The sequence below is a fragment of the Pan troglodytes genome, chromosome 4 (assembly GCF_028858775.2).
Source record: "Pan troglodytes isolate AG18354 chromosome 4, NHGRI_mPanTro3-v2.0_pri, whole genome shotgun sequence".
NCBI lineage: Eukaryota > Metazoa > Chordata > Mammalia > Primates > Hominidae > Pan > Pan troglodytes.
The window spans coordinates 173696200-173711799 of record NC_072402.2 but is presented as its reverse complement, the minus strand read 5'-3'; the positions used below and the strand labels follow the sequence as shown (position 1 = coordinate 173711799).

General features: G+C 50.9%; 1 protein-coding gene across 1 annotated transcript; it reads right to left on the bottom strand.

Moving 5' to 3' along the window:
- Window positions 1-6331: 6331 nt before the first annotated feature.
- On the bottom strand, window positions 6332-14765 carry LOC129144147 (protein FAM83G). Its single transcript, XM_054685367.1, has 4 exons — window positions 14676-14765; window positions 8880-9039; window positions 8499-8659; window positions 6332-6610 (listed from the first exon to the last, which is right to left on the bottom strand). Exons 2-4 carry the CDS (start codon window positions 8899-8901, stop codon window positions 6488-6490), a joined length of 306 nt encoding a protein of 101 aa, XP_054541342.1. The 5' UTR covers window positions 8902-9039; window positions 14676-14765; the 3' UTR covers window positions 6332-6487.
- Window positions 14766-15600: the final 835 nt, after the last annotated feature.

The window sequence follows — 15600 nt, the reverse complement described above, 5'->3', positions numbered from 1 at the left end:
ATCTCAGACACACAGTATTATTCTATGTGTATGAAACAAACATTAAAGGAGGAAAAAGTTTTGCCTCTCAAATATATTTGACAGTGAAAATTTCAGGGTAAAGATAAGAAAAGCTAATACATTGAGAATAAAGGGAGATTCCAGGCTTGATGTGAAATGCCTTTCCCACCAATTTCTACTATTCCTGAGTCACCAGAGAGTCCTAGCTTCAACAATTCTAAACTAGCTCCAAATTACATTTAAAATGCATTAGTGTAACTTCAATTTTAAAGCCAATCTCTAACAATATAATTCATAGTAATTAAAAAAGATATGATTCAGTACAACTTTCCATCACTGTTGATTCATCACAAGTTTTAAGAACTATTAAATCAAATGGGTCATTAATGAGGCACAAAAACTGCATTAATAGGGGGTGGAGCCAAGATGGCCGAATAGGAACAGCTCCAGTCTGCAGCTCCCAGCGTGAGCGATGCAGAATACGAATGATTTCCACATTTCCAACTGAGGTACCGGGTTCATCTCATTGGGGATTGTCGGACAGTGGGTGCAGGACAGTGGGTGCAGCACACCGAGTGTGAGCCGAAGCAGGGCAAGGCATTGCCTCACCCAGGAAGTGCAAAGGGTCAGGGAATTCCCTCCCCTAGCCAAGGAAAGGGATGACAGATGGCACCTGGAAAATCAGGTCACTCCCACCCTAATACTGCGCTTTTCTAATGGTCTTAGCCAACGGCACACCAGGAGATTATATCCTGCACCTGGCTCGGAGGGTCCTATGCCCATGGAGCCTCGCTCATTGCTAGCACAGCAGTCTGAGATCAAACTGCAAGGCTGCAGTGAGGCTGGGGTAGGGGCGCCCGCCATTGCCCAGGCTTGAGTAGGTAAACAAAGTGGCTGGGAAGCTCTAACTGGGTGGAGCCCACCGCAGCTCAAGGAGGCCTGCCTGCCTCTGTAGACTCCACCTCTGGGGGCAGGGCATAGCCAAACAAAAGGCAGCAGAAACCTCTGCAGACTTAAATGTCCCTGTCTGACAGCTTTGAAGAGAGTAGTGGTTCTCCCAGCACACAGTTTGAGATCTGAGAACGGACAGACTGCCTCCTCAAGTGGGTCCCTGACCCCCAAGTAGCCTAACCGGGAGGCACAACCCAGTAGGGGCAGACTGACACCTCACATGGCCGGCTACTCCTCTGACCCACCCCCAGAAGAATACCACGCCTCAAGTGAACACAAAGCCCAACGTGGATATGAGAACCCAGGTGGGCACTTGGCCTAGGGAGTATACCTAGGCCCCAGGAACTCATAAGGTCCCAGGTGGGCATCAGCCAGGTAAACCCTCAGGCCCCACGTGCACACGTGGCACCAGGTGAATAATCAGTCCCAATGTGGACACAGGACCACAGGTGAACATCAGGCTCAAGGTTGACACCCAGGCCCCAGGTTTACGTGAGGACTCAAGTGAAAACTTCACTCCAAATGGACATCAGACCCCAGGCGAAATTCAGACCCAGGTGGATACCTAGGCTCCAATTGGACAGCTAATCCCCAGGACTTCAGGCCCTAGGGTGACACCCAGGCTCCAGGTGGACACCAGGCTCATTGTAGAAATTAAGACACAAGTTGACACTTAAGAACTCAGTAAACATGAAGGCACATGTAAACTACTAGGCCCCAGGTGAACACCCATGCCCCAAGTTGACACCAGGCCCCAGGTGAACATCAGGCCACAGATTGAAACCAAAGCCACAGAAGGGTATCAGATCCCATGGAAACACCCAGGCCCCAGGTGGGAGTCGAGACCCCCTGGTAAACACCAGGCTCCTAGTGGACATTAGGGCCCAGCACAATGCCTGGCCCCAGGTGAACAACAGGCCTAAGGTAGCTATCAGGACCAAGTGGACACTGGATTCAAGGTGTACATCAGGTGTACCATAGTAATCCACATGGGGCCTGGTGTTTACTGGTGTCCAATGTCCCAGTTGGACACCAAGTCACATGGGGACACAGACTCCAGGTGGACACCCAGTCTCAGGATGGAAATCAGGCCCTAGATAAACAGAAGGCCCCAGGTGAACATCAGGCCCCAGGGTGACACCCAGGCCCCAGATGGGTACCAGGCCCCAGGCGGACATCAGACCCAGGGTGAATACCCATCCCTAGGTAAACACCAGACCCCAGGCAGGTTACAGGTCCCAGGAAAACACCCAGGCCCCAGGGAGAAATCAGACCCTAGGCGAACTCTGGTCTGCAGGTGCACATCAGGCTGGGTATACATCTGGGAACTTGTGTTCACCGGGGGCCTGTGTCCACCCCTTGGGCCTGCTGTTCATCTGTGGCCTGGCATTCACCTGGGCCCTGAGAGTCATCCTGATGCCTGATACCCACCTGGGACCTACACAGACACCTGGGACCTGGTGGTCACTTGAGGGCTGGTGTCCTCCTGGGGCCTGATGTCAACCTGCAGTGTAGGCATCCATTAGGGGCCTGATGTCCACCTGAGGTCTGGGGTTCACCTGGGGCTTACTGTCCACGTGGAGCCTTGGTGTCACCCTGGGGCCTAATGTCCACCTGGAGCCTGGTATCCATCTAAAGCCTGGGTTCCACCTGGGGCATTGTTATGTCCACTTGAAGACTCGGTATCCAACTAGAGCCTGAGTTTCACCTAAGACCTGATATCCACGTGAGGCCTGGGTGTCCGCCTGAAGCCTTAGTATCCTCCTTGGGCCTGAAGTCCATCTGTGACATTCAGTTCACCTGAGGCCTGGGTGTAAACCTCATGCCTGATGTATACCTCAAGTCCAGTGTGCACCCAGGACCCGATGGCCACCTGAGGCCATATATCCACCTGGAACCAGAGTGTCCATTTGGGGCCTAATGTTCACCAGGAACATAACTATCCACGTGGGGCCTCATGTCTACCTGGGGCCCAGGTGTCAACGTGGGGCCTAGGCATCACCTGGGGCCTGATGTTCAACTGGAGCCTGGTGTCCATCTGGAACCTATTTGTCAACTGGGAACCTGATGTCCTCCTGGTGCCTGATGTCCATTTGGAAACTGGAGTCCACCTGGGAACTGGCATACACCTAAGACATAGCATCAATCTGGTGTTTGATGTCCAATGTTCACCTGGGACTGTCCACTTGAGGCCTGATGTTTGCCTGGAGCCTAGGTCTCCACTTTGCTCCTGAATATTGACTGAGGCCTGGGTGTCCACGTGGGGCCTTATGCCTACCCAAAAAGGGCTGTGGCACAATGCACCTCGCCCAATTCCTGGGAAAAGTTTGTGGAGAGTTGCTGAACACCCACCCCTCACGGTTCAGGAACATGCCCTCCTGAAGACACCATCCAGGAAAGTGACTTCTTGGCCCAGGTCACTGCTCAGGGCATGAAGATCTGGAGATGGCACTGGGAACAGAGATGCAGCTGCAGTCGCTCAGGCTCGCCTCCACCACCGTCGTGCCACAGGCCGCTGGATGCTTCCAAATCAGGTGCTGGAATTGGGGTCCTGGAGCTTCGCCCCATCCTGCTGCCAACAGGAAAAGGGCAGCGCCAGAGAACGCTGCCCTTACCGCTGCTCCAGGCCTAAGTCAACCTGCTGGGCTAATCCTCAAGGGCAAAGGCCACACGGGCCATCAGCCACCGCCACCTGATACGAAGAAAGGCAGCTGAGAAAAGGCTGCCTGCTGGCAAAGCAACCACAGAACCAGCCAGCCAGTGGCGCCCAGGGCTGCGAGAACTTTCTCCAAGGTAAGCTCTTGGCCTTCTTTGGTTTTGCTGTACTTTGCAAGTTGTGATTTTCTGAAAAGTGAGTAGGATGTTTTTGGGGCGGCCTTAGCAATTTCTAGGCCTAAGAGTGATGTAGGAGAGTCCCAGTTGCTCCCATCCCCGCTGACACTGAACGGCCCACAGGGGAAAATCCAGAGATGGCTTGATTCCGTCTGACATTTCATTTCAGTGTGGTTTCCAGTGCTTCTTAGGAAACTGGGCCTGGGTTGGTTTGTGTCTTCTTCATACCATCCTTCTCGTATTTTCTTTGTGTTCTTTCCTGGTTGCTATTTTCACTTTTCTTATACTGAATACGTAGGCCCCACGTTTCCATTCCTTCTTCCTTTCCAGTCTGTGTGTATTCTGTGCAACGCCTGTGCTAGGTAACATCAGGCCCCAGGTGAACACTTTTGACCCCAGGTGGACGTGAGGCTCCAGGTGAATACCCAGCACCTACGTGGACACCAGGCCCCACATGGACAGCAGTCCCCAGGTAAATATAAGGCCCCAGTTTGAAACCCAGCACCCACCTGAGTCAAGATGACACCTTCCCCACTGCGTTGGCAGGAGGGGCAATTCCCAGATGACAAGGGGCAGGGCCAGAGCAACTCTCTACACACTCTCCCCAGGACAAGGGCGGGTGCATGGGACACATCCCCTCCAGGTGGGCATAAGGCCCCAGCAGACACAAAGGCCCCAGGAAAACATCAGGCCCCAAGTGGACACTGGACTCAAGGTGGACATTGGACATCAGGCCCCGGGTGGACAACAGGTCCCAGAGGGACTCCAGTTCCTGCATGGACATCAGGCCTCAGCTGGACATCAGGTCGCAGTTTGGCATGGAGGCCCAAGGTGGATATGAGGCCCCAGCTAGATATCAGGCCCCAGGTGAACGCCCAGGCCTCAGGTAAATACCAGGCCCCAGGTGGACCCAAGGCCCCAGGTACGTACCAGGCCCCAGGTGGAAACCTGGCCACAGATGGACATCAGGCATCTTGGTGGAACACCAGGCGCCACTTGAACCCCAGGCTCCAAGTGGATGTCCAGGCCCCAAGTAAGTATCAGGGCCAAGGTGAACGGGGGCCCCAAGTGGACAGCAGGCCACAGGCGGATGCCTAGGCTCCTGGTGAACACCAGGCCCCTGGTGAAAATTAGGCCCCAGATGGACACCCTGACCCCAAGGGAACATCTGATTCCAGATGGACATCGGGCCCTAGATAAACACACAGTCCCTATATAGACATCAGGCTCCAAGTAGACACTAGTCCCCAGATAGACATAAGGCCCCAGGTGCACACGGACTCAAGGTGTCCATCAAGCACCAGGCTCACACCCAGGCCATAGCTGGACACAAAGTCACAGGTGGACAGCCATCCCACAGAGAATACCAAGGACTCAGGTGGACATCCAGGCTCAAGGGGAGCATGAGGCCCTATGTAGGCAGCAGGCACAGGATGTGTATCAGACTCCAGGAGTACAATAGGCCCGAAGTGGATACCAGGCCCCATCTGAGTATCAATCCTCATGGGACAGCACGCTCCATATGGACACCAGGCATCAAGTACATGCCTAGGCCCCTGGTGCGTATCAGGCCCCATGGGGACACTCAGACCAGAGCTGGACATGTGGCCCCAAGTGGACACCCATGACCCAGGTGGATACCTATACCCAGGACTTCAGGCTTCAAGGGACCACAAGGCCCCAGGTGGCTGTGGAGGCCCCAAGTGGATATCAGGTACCAAGCTGACACCCGGGCACAGGTGGACACAAGGCCCCAGAGGATCAAGAGGTCCAAGGTGGACAACAGGTCTTAGGTAAACAACAGTAACCAGGTGGATACCCATACCCCAGGTAGAAACCAGGCCGAAACCAGGCCTCAGCAGCACACCAGGCCTCAGGAGGATACCTAGGAACCTGGTGGACATCAGGCCCTAGCAGACCCCAGTGGACATCAGGCCCCAAGTGTTCACTGGGGCCCCAGGTCAAAACCAGGCTCCTGAAGGACACCTGGGCCCCAGATGGACATGGGGCCTCAGGTGGACACTTAACTCCAAATGGACATCAGGCCCTGGGTGGACATAGGCCCCAGGTAGATACCTTGGCTCCTGGTGAACATTAGACCCCAGGTACACATCTAGGTCCCACGTGGACATCCGGGCCCAGGAAGTCCTCAGGCACTGAGAAACACTCAGGCCCCAGCTGGACATCTGGTCCCAGGCTGACACCCAGGCCTCAGGTGGACACCAGGTGCTAGAAGAACTTCAGGCCCCTGCTAAAATCAAGCCCCGGGTGGATACCCAGGCCTTATACCAGGTCCCAGGTTTTAGATTTTATAAAAATAGAAAAGTTAGCCAGGCATTGTGGGGCATGCCTGTAATCCCAGCTACTTGGGTGGCTGAGTCAGTAGAATCACTTGAATCCAGGAGGTGGAGTTTGCAGTGAGCCAAGATTGCGCTACTGCACTCCAGCCGGGGCGACAGAGGGAGACTCCATCTCAAAAAAGAAAATAATATTCTCTGCATAATTAATTTGTGTTTTTGACTGATAAAGCACACCAGAGTTGAACATATTCTTATTAATATAAGTCATGTTTAAGAAAAACTAGAATTCGAAATTTGAACCTCAGCAAATCAATACCAGTCATTACTCAAATGGCATAAAAATAAGAAAAAGTGGCCATAGGTTATTACAATATTTGTGTTTAACTTGTAGAGAATATACACATTTATTTAAATTCTAAGGTTAAAATATTTTGTGAATGATTAATTTTCTTCTTGCAAAATCCATTGAGAATATAGTAGTCCTCCTTTATCCATAGGGGATACATTTCAAGATCTTCAGAGGATGCCTGAAACCACAGATAGTACTAAATCCAATATAGATTATCTTTGTTTCTACACGTGCATGCCCTATGATTAACTTTCACCTTTTCACTTAAAAGGAACATTTTATGGCTTCTCTTTGGCATTTTTGAATTGCCAGCATCAGTACTTTTGCACTTTGGGGCCATTAAGTAAAACAAGATTTCTTTGAACACAAACTCCGTGATATCTCAACAGAGGATTTGATGACCCAGAGAGCTGATAAGTGACTAACAAGTGGGAAGGTAGACAGGTGGATGTTGTGGGCAGAGATGATTCATGTCCTGGGTGGGCCTTGAGTAGAGGGGGATGACAGGAGCTCCCACCACACTACTTGGAACAGCACAGCAAGTTAAAACTTGTCAGTTGTTTATCTGTGGATTTTTCATTTAATGTTTTCAGACCAGGATTGCCTGTAGGTAAGTGAAACCGTGAAAGCCAAATGCAGCTTATGTGGGACTACAGTATTAGAAAGAGATGTTAACAGAAGCGATCATGCTGTCACAGCCCCTGGTGTGCTGTTACTCACATTTTAAAACAAAATCATTCATTATAAAAGCTAGTCTGTTTAAGTGAGGAGTATAGTGCTACTATGTTAGATTGCACATGCTGGAAAATATTCTCTGTAAAAATGCAGCCCTCAATTTCAAAGCTGTTTTTTCAGTTTTAAAACTGGCTTTTATTGGCTGGGCATGGTGGCTTACACCTGTAATCCCAGCACTTTCGGAGACCAAGGTGGATGGATCACAAGGTCAGGAGTTCGAAACCAGCCTGCCCAACATGGTGAAACTCTTGTCTCTACTAAAAATACAAAAAAATTAGCCAGACACTAGCTGGGTGCGGTGGCTCACGCTTGTAATCCCAGCACTTTGGGAGTCCGAGGCAAGTGGATCACGAAGTCCAGAGCTCGAGACCAGCCTGGCCAATATGGTGAAACCCCGTATCTACAGAAAATACAAAAAGTAGTTGGGCGTAGTGGTGCGCGCCTGTAGTCCCAGCTGCTTGGGAGGCTGAGGCAGGAGAATTGCTTGAACCCAGGAGGCAGCGGTTGCGGTGAGCTGAGATCGCACCACTACACTCCAACCTAGGTGACAGAGCAAGACTCGGTCTCAAAAAAAAAAAAAAAAAAAAAAAAAAAAAAATTTAGCCAGACACCAAATGCCAGGGTGTCTGGGTAGAACAGAGTTGGAGCAATGAGATGTTGTATAGCCCAGAAAGGGGAGGTGACATGCCCAGGGACACACAGAAAAGCAGCACTGGGGACCTGCAGCCCACCTTGACCCCACTGGCAGCCGTCTCTGATCCACCTCTGTTCCGTGGTTTCTCCCCACCCTAAAGGTTCTACTCTGCTCATGTGCCTCAAATCCACTTCAACTGTGCAGACATCAAGGAAGCCTTCCCTGGCCTCAGCCTGAGGGAGAGCTGCTTCTGTCTGAGCCAGATCCTAAAACCAGTAAATGGACATTCTAAGGAGACAGGTTTTGGCTTAACCCAAGAAAGACTTCCTGGGAACTGAATCTCTCCAGATAGGCCACGAGCTACCTGAGGACATAGTGAGCACACTATGACCAGGGGTATGCAAGCAGACAGGTAACCAATGTGGCATGGGCTGCTCTGAAATAACATATGATGCAGCACTTGGCATGAGCTCCAGCACCTGGTCAGCAAGCACCTCATCAATGTTTATCTTATCTCTGTCCCATCAGACATGGCAAGTATCCTGTCCCTCAGGGAATTCAAGCAGAGGCTCTAGGATTACTAGACTCTGAGTGCCTGGCACAGGACTCCGTCCAGAGCAGGCAGGTACTCGAGGTGTTTGACAAACTGAATGACCCCTGCCATCTGGCCACATAGGCAAGTGAGGAGCCTGCTAACCTTGAGGTGCCCCAGGTGCATGCGGGTCCACTCACACATATGCAGAACGTACTTGACTTTACTCTCGTCCACGATGATGTACAAAGCTGCTTTCCTCTTGAAGCCGGCGTCCAGCAGGTCTTTGAAGATGTCCACATGGGTGAACATGTCCATGACCACAGCTATCACCCAGAAGCAAGAAGAGAGACAGGGGCCTGTCAGACAGCACAGCAGTGGGGACACGGTGCCTCAGCAGAATGCACAGCCCTCCCATGCCACCAGCTTCTCACGGGTGCCCACTCTGATCCCACTCCTGGAACCTCAGGACCGGGACCAGGAAGTGAAGGGCATGGGGTCTCTCTTGCCCTGAAGTTCTAGCTGCAGCCCCAGCTCTGGACTCACCAGGGACCCCGTGTTGGTGCATTCCCAGGCCAGGGCTGGCTACACTCTGCCCTCCTCATAACACCTAGGGATGCTGAGGTGAACCAGATGTGTCAATGGCCAGGGGAGAAGGGCAGCAGCTGGCGTGGCCACTTGCTGGGACCTCCCCTGCATCCCTGGGCTGGTGTGGATAGAATGATAGAAAAATAAGAAACCTGAACAGACCAATAATGAGTAATGCAATTAAAGCAGTAATAAAAAGTCTCCCGTCAAAGAAACCCACAAGAATCATGGTTTTACTGCTGAATTCAACCAAATGTTTTTAAAAGAGCTAATACCAATTTTACCAAAACATTCCCCCAAAGAATGAAGAGGAAGGAATACTTCCAAACTTGTTCTATGAGCCCAGAATTACCTTGGTACAAAAAGCAGACCAAAACACAACACAAAAAGAAAACCACAGGGAAATACTCCTGATGAACACAGAGGCAAAAATCCTCAGCAAAATACTTGAAAAATGCGTTTGACAAGACAATAAAAATATCATCTGCCATAATCAAGTGAGATTCATCCCAGGAATATGAGGATGATTCAATAAACACAAATAAATAAATGTGCTACACCACATTCAGTGAATCAAGAAAAAACCATATAATCATTTCAGTAGATGCTGAAAAAATTCAACATTCCTTCATAATAAAAATTCAACAAAATGAGTACAGAAAAAAATCATATCTCAGCACAATAAAGGCCATATATGACAAAAACACAGCTAACATCATAAACAATGGGAAAAAGTTAAAAGCTCTTCCTCTAAGATCTGGAACAAGTGTGGCTACTTTTTTTTTTGAGATGGAGTCTTGCTCTGTCACCCAGGCTGGAGTGCAGTGGTGCGATCTCAGCTCACTGCAAGCTCTACCTCCCGGGTTCACGCCATTCTCCTGCCTCAGCCTCCTGAGTAGCTGGGACTACAGGCATCTGCCACCACACCCAGATTTTTTTTTTTTTGTATTTTTAGTAGAGATGGGGTTTCATTCTGTTAGCCATGATGGTCTCGATCTCCTGACCTTGTGATCCGCCCGCCTCAGCCTCCCAAAGTGCTGGGATTATAGGCATGAGCCACTGCGCCTGGCCTGAGTGTGGCTACTTTTACTACTTTTATTCATCATAGTACTGGAAGTCTGAGCTAGAGCAATTAGACAGGAGAATGCAATAAAAAGCATCCAAATGGGAAAAAAGAAATTCAAATTGTCTCTGTTTGCAAGTGACATGATCTTTTACATATGGAGAGAATCCTAGAGATTATACGACAAAACCTACTAGAAACAATAAATATAGTAAAGTTACTAGACACAATATCAATATACAAAAATGAGTAGCACATGCATGTGCCAATAGTGAAACACCTAAGAAAGAAATCAAGAAAGCTATTTCATTACTGCTACCACCAAAAAAATACCTAGAGATAACCAAAAAGGTTAAAGATCCCACAACAAAATTATAAAACATAGATGAAAAATATTAAAGCAGACACATGTAAATGGACAGATATCCCATGTCCAAGCACTAGAAGAATATTGGTAAAATATCTGTATCACCCAATGTGAGCTACAGAATCAATGCAATCCACGTTAAATTACAAAACACATTCTTCATAGAAATAGAAAAAAAATTCTAAAATTCACATGGAAATGCAAAATACCTCAGATAAAATAATCTTGAATAAAAAGAAAAAAGCTGGAGGCATCACAATACCTGGTTTCAAAATATACTACCAAAATACCATGGTACTGGCAAAAAAAGGGGCAAGGAGAGACAGAGACAGACAGACAGACATAGATGAATGACAGAGACAAAGACAAATGAAACAGTATAGAGAACTCAGAAATAAATTCACACATTTACAGTCAACTCATTTTTAACAAAGGCACCAAGAACACACCTTTGGGAAGGACAATCTCTTCAGTAAACGCTAGGAAAACACAACACCCACATGTACGAGAATAAATTTAGATCTTTATCTTACCATATACAAAAATCTACTCAAAGATTGACATGTAGAACCTGAAACTATGAAACTACTAGAGAAGAAGACATAGGATAAATGCTTCATGGAATTGGTTAGGACAAGGGATTTTGAAACAGACATCAAAAGCACAAGCAACAAAAGCCAAAATAGAGAAATGCAATTACATTAAACTTAAAAGCTTCTGCAAAGCAGAGGAAGCAATCAATAGAATGAAGAAACAAACCAGACAATGGAAGTATTTGCAAACTATACATCAGGCAAAGGGTTAATACACAAAACATATAAAGAACTGAAGCTACTCAAAAGCAAAAATACAAATAATCTGATTTAAAAATCAGAAAAAGATCTACTCAAAACCTTTGTCCCCCACCATTATTTCCCCATCTTTTTTCCTGACCACCTTTGGCCCCTTCTCTTTCGCCACTCTTTTTCTTCCTCCATCTACCCCAAAACTTTTTCCCCCACCATCTTTTCACAAAGCCTTCTCTACTCACCCGCTCACTACTGTTTTCCCCACCCATCTACCCAAAAACTTTTCCCCACCATCTTTTCTCCCTCTCCCTGGCCACCCTTTTTTGCCCCTCCTGCTCTCATCACCCTCTTTTGTTCCTTCATCTCCCCAAATACATTTTCTCCCATCTTTTCCCAAAGCCTTCTCTCCACTCCTGCTGCTCACCACCCTCCTTCCCCCTCCATCTACCCAAAAACTGTTTCCCCATCGTCTTTTTCTCCTTCCCTCCTTGCCATCCTCTTTCCCTTCTCCATCTACCCAAAAACATCCCAGCCATCTTTTTGCAAAGCCGCCTTCCTACTCCTCCTCACCACCCTCGTTTACCCATCTACCTCCCCAATTTTCCCCCACCGTCTTTTCACAAAGGCCTTCCCCGCTTCCCACTCACCCTCTTCTTTCCTCTATCCTGTTTGCCACCCTCTTTTTGCCCTCCATCTACCCCAAACTATTTTCCCCATCATCTTTTTCCCAACTCTCCCCACTCCCCCTGGGCACCTTCTATTCTCCTCTCACTTGCCACCCTCTTTTCCCCCTCCATCTACCCACTTTCTACCCACCGTGTTTTCTTTCTGCACTTTCTTTTCTGCCCACCGGTTTTCCCCAAAATCTTTTCTCCCCGCTCGCCACCCTCTTTATCTTTCTCCCCCTTGCCACCGTCTTTTCCCCTCCATCTACCTAAAAGCTTCTCTCCTCACTGCCTTTTCACAAAACCTTCTCTCCCTCCTGCTCGCCACTCTCTCCTCCCCCTCCCTCTCTGCACCCTCTTTTCTCCTCCCACTTGCCACCCCTTTTCCCTGCTCCATCTACTCAAAATCTTTTTACCCACCCTCTTCTTTCCCTTTCTTTTTTTCCCAACTGTATTTTTGCAAACTTTCTCTCCCTCCTGCTCACCCCCGTTCCCCCGCCACCCTCTCTTTCCCCCTTCCATCTACCCAAAAACTTTTTCCCCACCATCTTTCCACAAAACCTTCTCTCCCTCCTGTTCACCACCCTGTTTTTCCCCCTCCACCTACCCCCAACATTTTTTCCCCACCATCTTTTCCTCACTGTCTTTTTGCAACGCCTTCTCCTCCTCGCCATCTTCTTTTCCCTTTGGCACTAACCACCCTCTTTACTCCTCCATCTACCCCAAAACTATTTTCCCCTTCCTACCGCTCCAGCCACACTGCAGTCTCCGTCGCTGCCACCAACCGCAGCGAGGCGAGCTGTGGTGCCGCAGCCACAGCCTCCAGCATGCGGCAGTGGCTAGCCCTTGTCCTGGTCCTCTGAGCCGGGAACGGAGCAGCCCCGCGCGCAGACACGCATGAGCCTAGAACGGCCTGACTCCCCTTCGGCACCATTTATGTACTGAGGTTATGCATATGAGGTTCCTGGACTATATGTTCCAGGATTGGGTAAGAGAAAATGCAGAGGCCTACTCTGATTGGACTTTGTTATCATGTTCTGATTGGATGAGAGCAAGTCTTAGGACAACCAGTCAGGGTATGAAATAAAGTCCAATCAGAGAAGGCCTAGAGGTTTTCTCTCATCCAATCAGAACATGTAGTTCAGAATCCTTGTGCATAACCCCATGTGCATGCTGAGGAGGCCTCACGCCATCCTAGGCTTTCCTATATTGGCCGGCGGAGCTACTCTGTTCCCAGCTTAGCAGATCAAGAAGAGAAGGGGGAGCTGTATGCTGGAGCCTGCAACACTGTGGCCCACCTCGCTACAGTTGGTGGTGGTGACAGAGACGGCAGGCAGCACGGCCAGAGCGGTAGAAGGGAGGATGGCAGCGGGAGCTGCTCTTGACTGGCTAGCAGTCTAGAAGAAGGGGGGCCCCCTGCTCCACGCTGGAGGCTGGAGCCTCGGCCACCGAGGCTCCTCTGGCTGCGGTTGGTGGTGGCGACCAAGACTGCAGGTCTGTTAGAGTGGTAGAAAGTTTGCCGGGTAGGTGCACTCTTTGCGGCTGCACTGCCCTCCTGCAGGGGGGTGGGGAGGCGTATGTGGTGAGCTGTTGAGGCTGCACTGCCTGCCTCGGGGGTAGGGAGGGGCTGGTGGGGGGCGCTATCTGGCATTGCATTGCTGTGGGGGTGGGGGGCAGGTTGGCTGAGTTATCAGGGCCTACACTGCCCAAGGTCGAGGGGTTGGAGGCAGGTTGTGTGCACTATTGTGCACAGCCAGCGGCTCATGGGGGCAGGTTAGGGGTGTTATTTGCTGCACTGCCAGAGGCAGGGGGCAGGTTGGGTGTGCTATCCTGGGCTACAATGCCAGCAACAATGTGGGCCGGCAGTCGGGGGAGGTTTAGGGGAGCTGTCAAATGCTGCAGTGCTTGTGGGGGAAGGGGGAAAGGGGAAGGTGGGGTGGGGGGTTTGGTTGGGTGCACTATCCCGGGCATTCACTGCCCACGACAGGAGCAGGTTGGGGGCGCTATCCAGGGCTGTGCTGCCTGTGGCCCTGGTGGGGGGCTGGTTTGGGGCGCTGTCAGGTGCTGCAATGCCGGTAGCGGGACGGGCTGTGGACACCATCAAATGCTACACTGCTGGGGGCAGAGTGGTGGTTTGGGGGCACTATTGGGGTTACATTGCCTACTACGGTAGTCTCTGGGTGTGTTGTGGGTGCAATCCGGGGGCTGCATTGCCGGCAGCGGGGGCCAGGTTAGGGGCGCTATCGGGGTCTGCACTGCTGCCACCAGAGGCAGGTTGTGGAGGTGGCCGGGACAACGGTTGCCTCCGAGGAAGGGGACCTTCTCCTTTTCTCAGACTCAGGGCTCTAGAGGGAGAACTCCTCCTGCTCCTGTGGGAGTGTGGCGGGCGCACAGAGTTTTCATGCCAATCCTCTAAGCATGGCAGGGACCCCAAACCCACTGTGGTTCCCCAGCCCTTGCCCTCTCGCTCCATGTTGTGGAGACCATCTGGGACCCCCAGGCATGGAGCAGGAGTAGTGGGCACCACGGGGGCTCAGGGCCCTGTGGGTGGAGGAGTCAGGAATGGGAACCAGTACTTGGGTGGGGAGTACTGGCTGAGTGTGAGTTTCTGCTGTTCCTGCTCCCCAGAGAGTGTCGGGCACTGTGGTGTCTCCAGTCCCCACCCCAGGTCAGGAGGCCAGCTTGGGCCAGGAGGAGAGGCTGGACTTTGGCAGGTGAGTGTGAATGCCTTTGCTGAAACTGGCCGCTGCCACCCAGTGGCCAGCATGACAAGGCGAGGCTTTAACACTACCACTTTCTGCATCCCGTTGTAGGTTTTTCTGGCTTTTCCTCTCCAGCTGTTCCAAGCAAGGCTGGTGAAGTAGGAGTCACCTGTGGTGAGCTGGAGGTTGGAGCCTGTAGATGGCGTGGCTCTGTGGCTCACTTCCTGTGGTTGTGGCAGCGACTGCGATGGAGACTGCAGCTCGACAGGAATGGTAGGAGGGTGCCCGTGGAGGCCAGGTGGAAGGAGCCCTGGAGGGTGGGTGGGTGCATGGAAGGTGACAGAAGCACTGGTTGTGTTGGCATCAGCGGTAATAGTGGTAACAGCAGCAAGTCTGGGGGCCAGGAAGGGGGAGTAGGAGCGCTTTGGGGCCTGGCCTGGCCTGGGGTGTGTAGGAAGCTGCTGGTTCTGTACTGCAGGCCTCAGTGACAGTGGTGGAGGTGCAGCCAGGGCAAGGAGGAGTCCTCCCCCTTCTTCTGCAGTCTCTGGAAGGTGTCCTCCTCCTGCTGGTGCCTGCGCCAGGAGTGAGTGGCAGCATTGTCTCATTCTTAACAGAATTTAGGGGGTGACTAGTTGTGTGTCTTTTTGCTTGTGTTTGTTTTGATAACTTATCCCTTAAGGAACAAAAGGCTTCTTTGGCTGGGTTTTGGTATGGTGGGATCCCCTTCCCATGCAAGATAAACGGTGCTTTCCTGGGAAGGTGTGTGTTGGAGGGAGTTCACCAAGGAGAAGAAAGGGAACCTCCCAGGAGGGTGGCTGCTGTGGCAGATCCCCTACCTCTGGGCAGCCTCTGGGCCACCTAGTTTCTCCTGTGGAAGAAGGGAGGCTTAGACCTGTATCACCTGTATCATCAAAGAGGTATCCTGGCTGGGCCAGTTGATTTGGCCTTCCCGTTCTTCAGCCCACCTGCCCATGGTGTCACCTGGGGGAAGTGGATCCTCACACCACAGGGGCAGAGGCTTCTCTGGCAGGCTGATTGCTGAAAGGGGTTCTGTCCTGCCTGCTGCTCAGGAGGGCTTCTATGGCCAGGAACTG

What these genes read in the sequence shown, in the direction of transcription:
- LOC129144147 (XM_054685367.1), bottom strand. Translation starts at nt 8,901, where the DNA reads ATGCACCAACACGGGGTCCCTG. An exon ending in GCACCAACACGGGGTCCCTG is followed by an intron (nt 8,660 to 8,879) that starts GTGAGTCCAGAG and finishes TCTGGGTGATAG; the next exon opens with CTGTGGTCATGGACATGTTC. An exon ending in TGCACCTGGGGCACCTCAAG is followed by an intron (nt 6,611 to 8,498) that starts GTTAGCAGGCTC and finishes CTGTGGTTTCAG; the next exon opens with GCATCCTCTGAAGATCTTGA.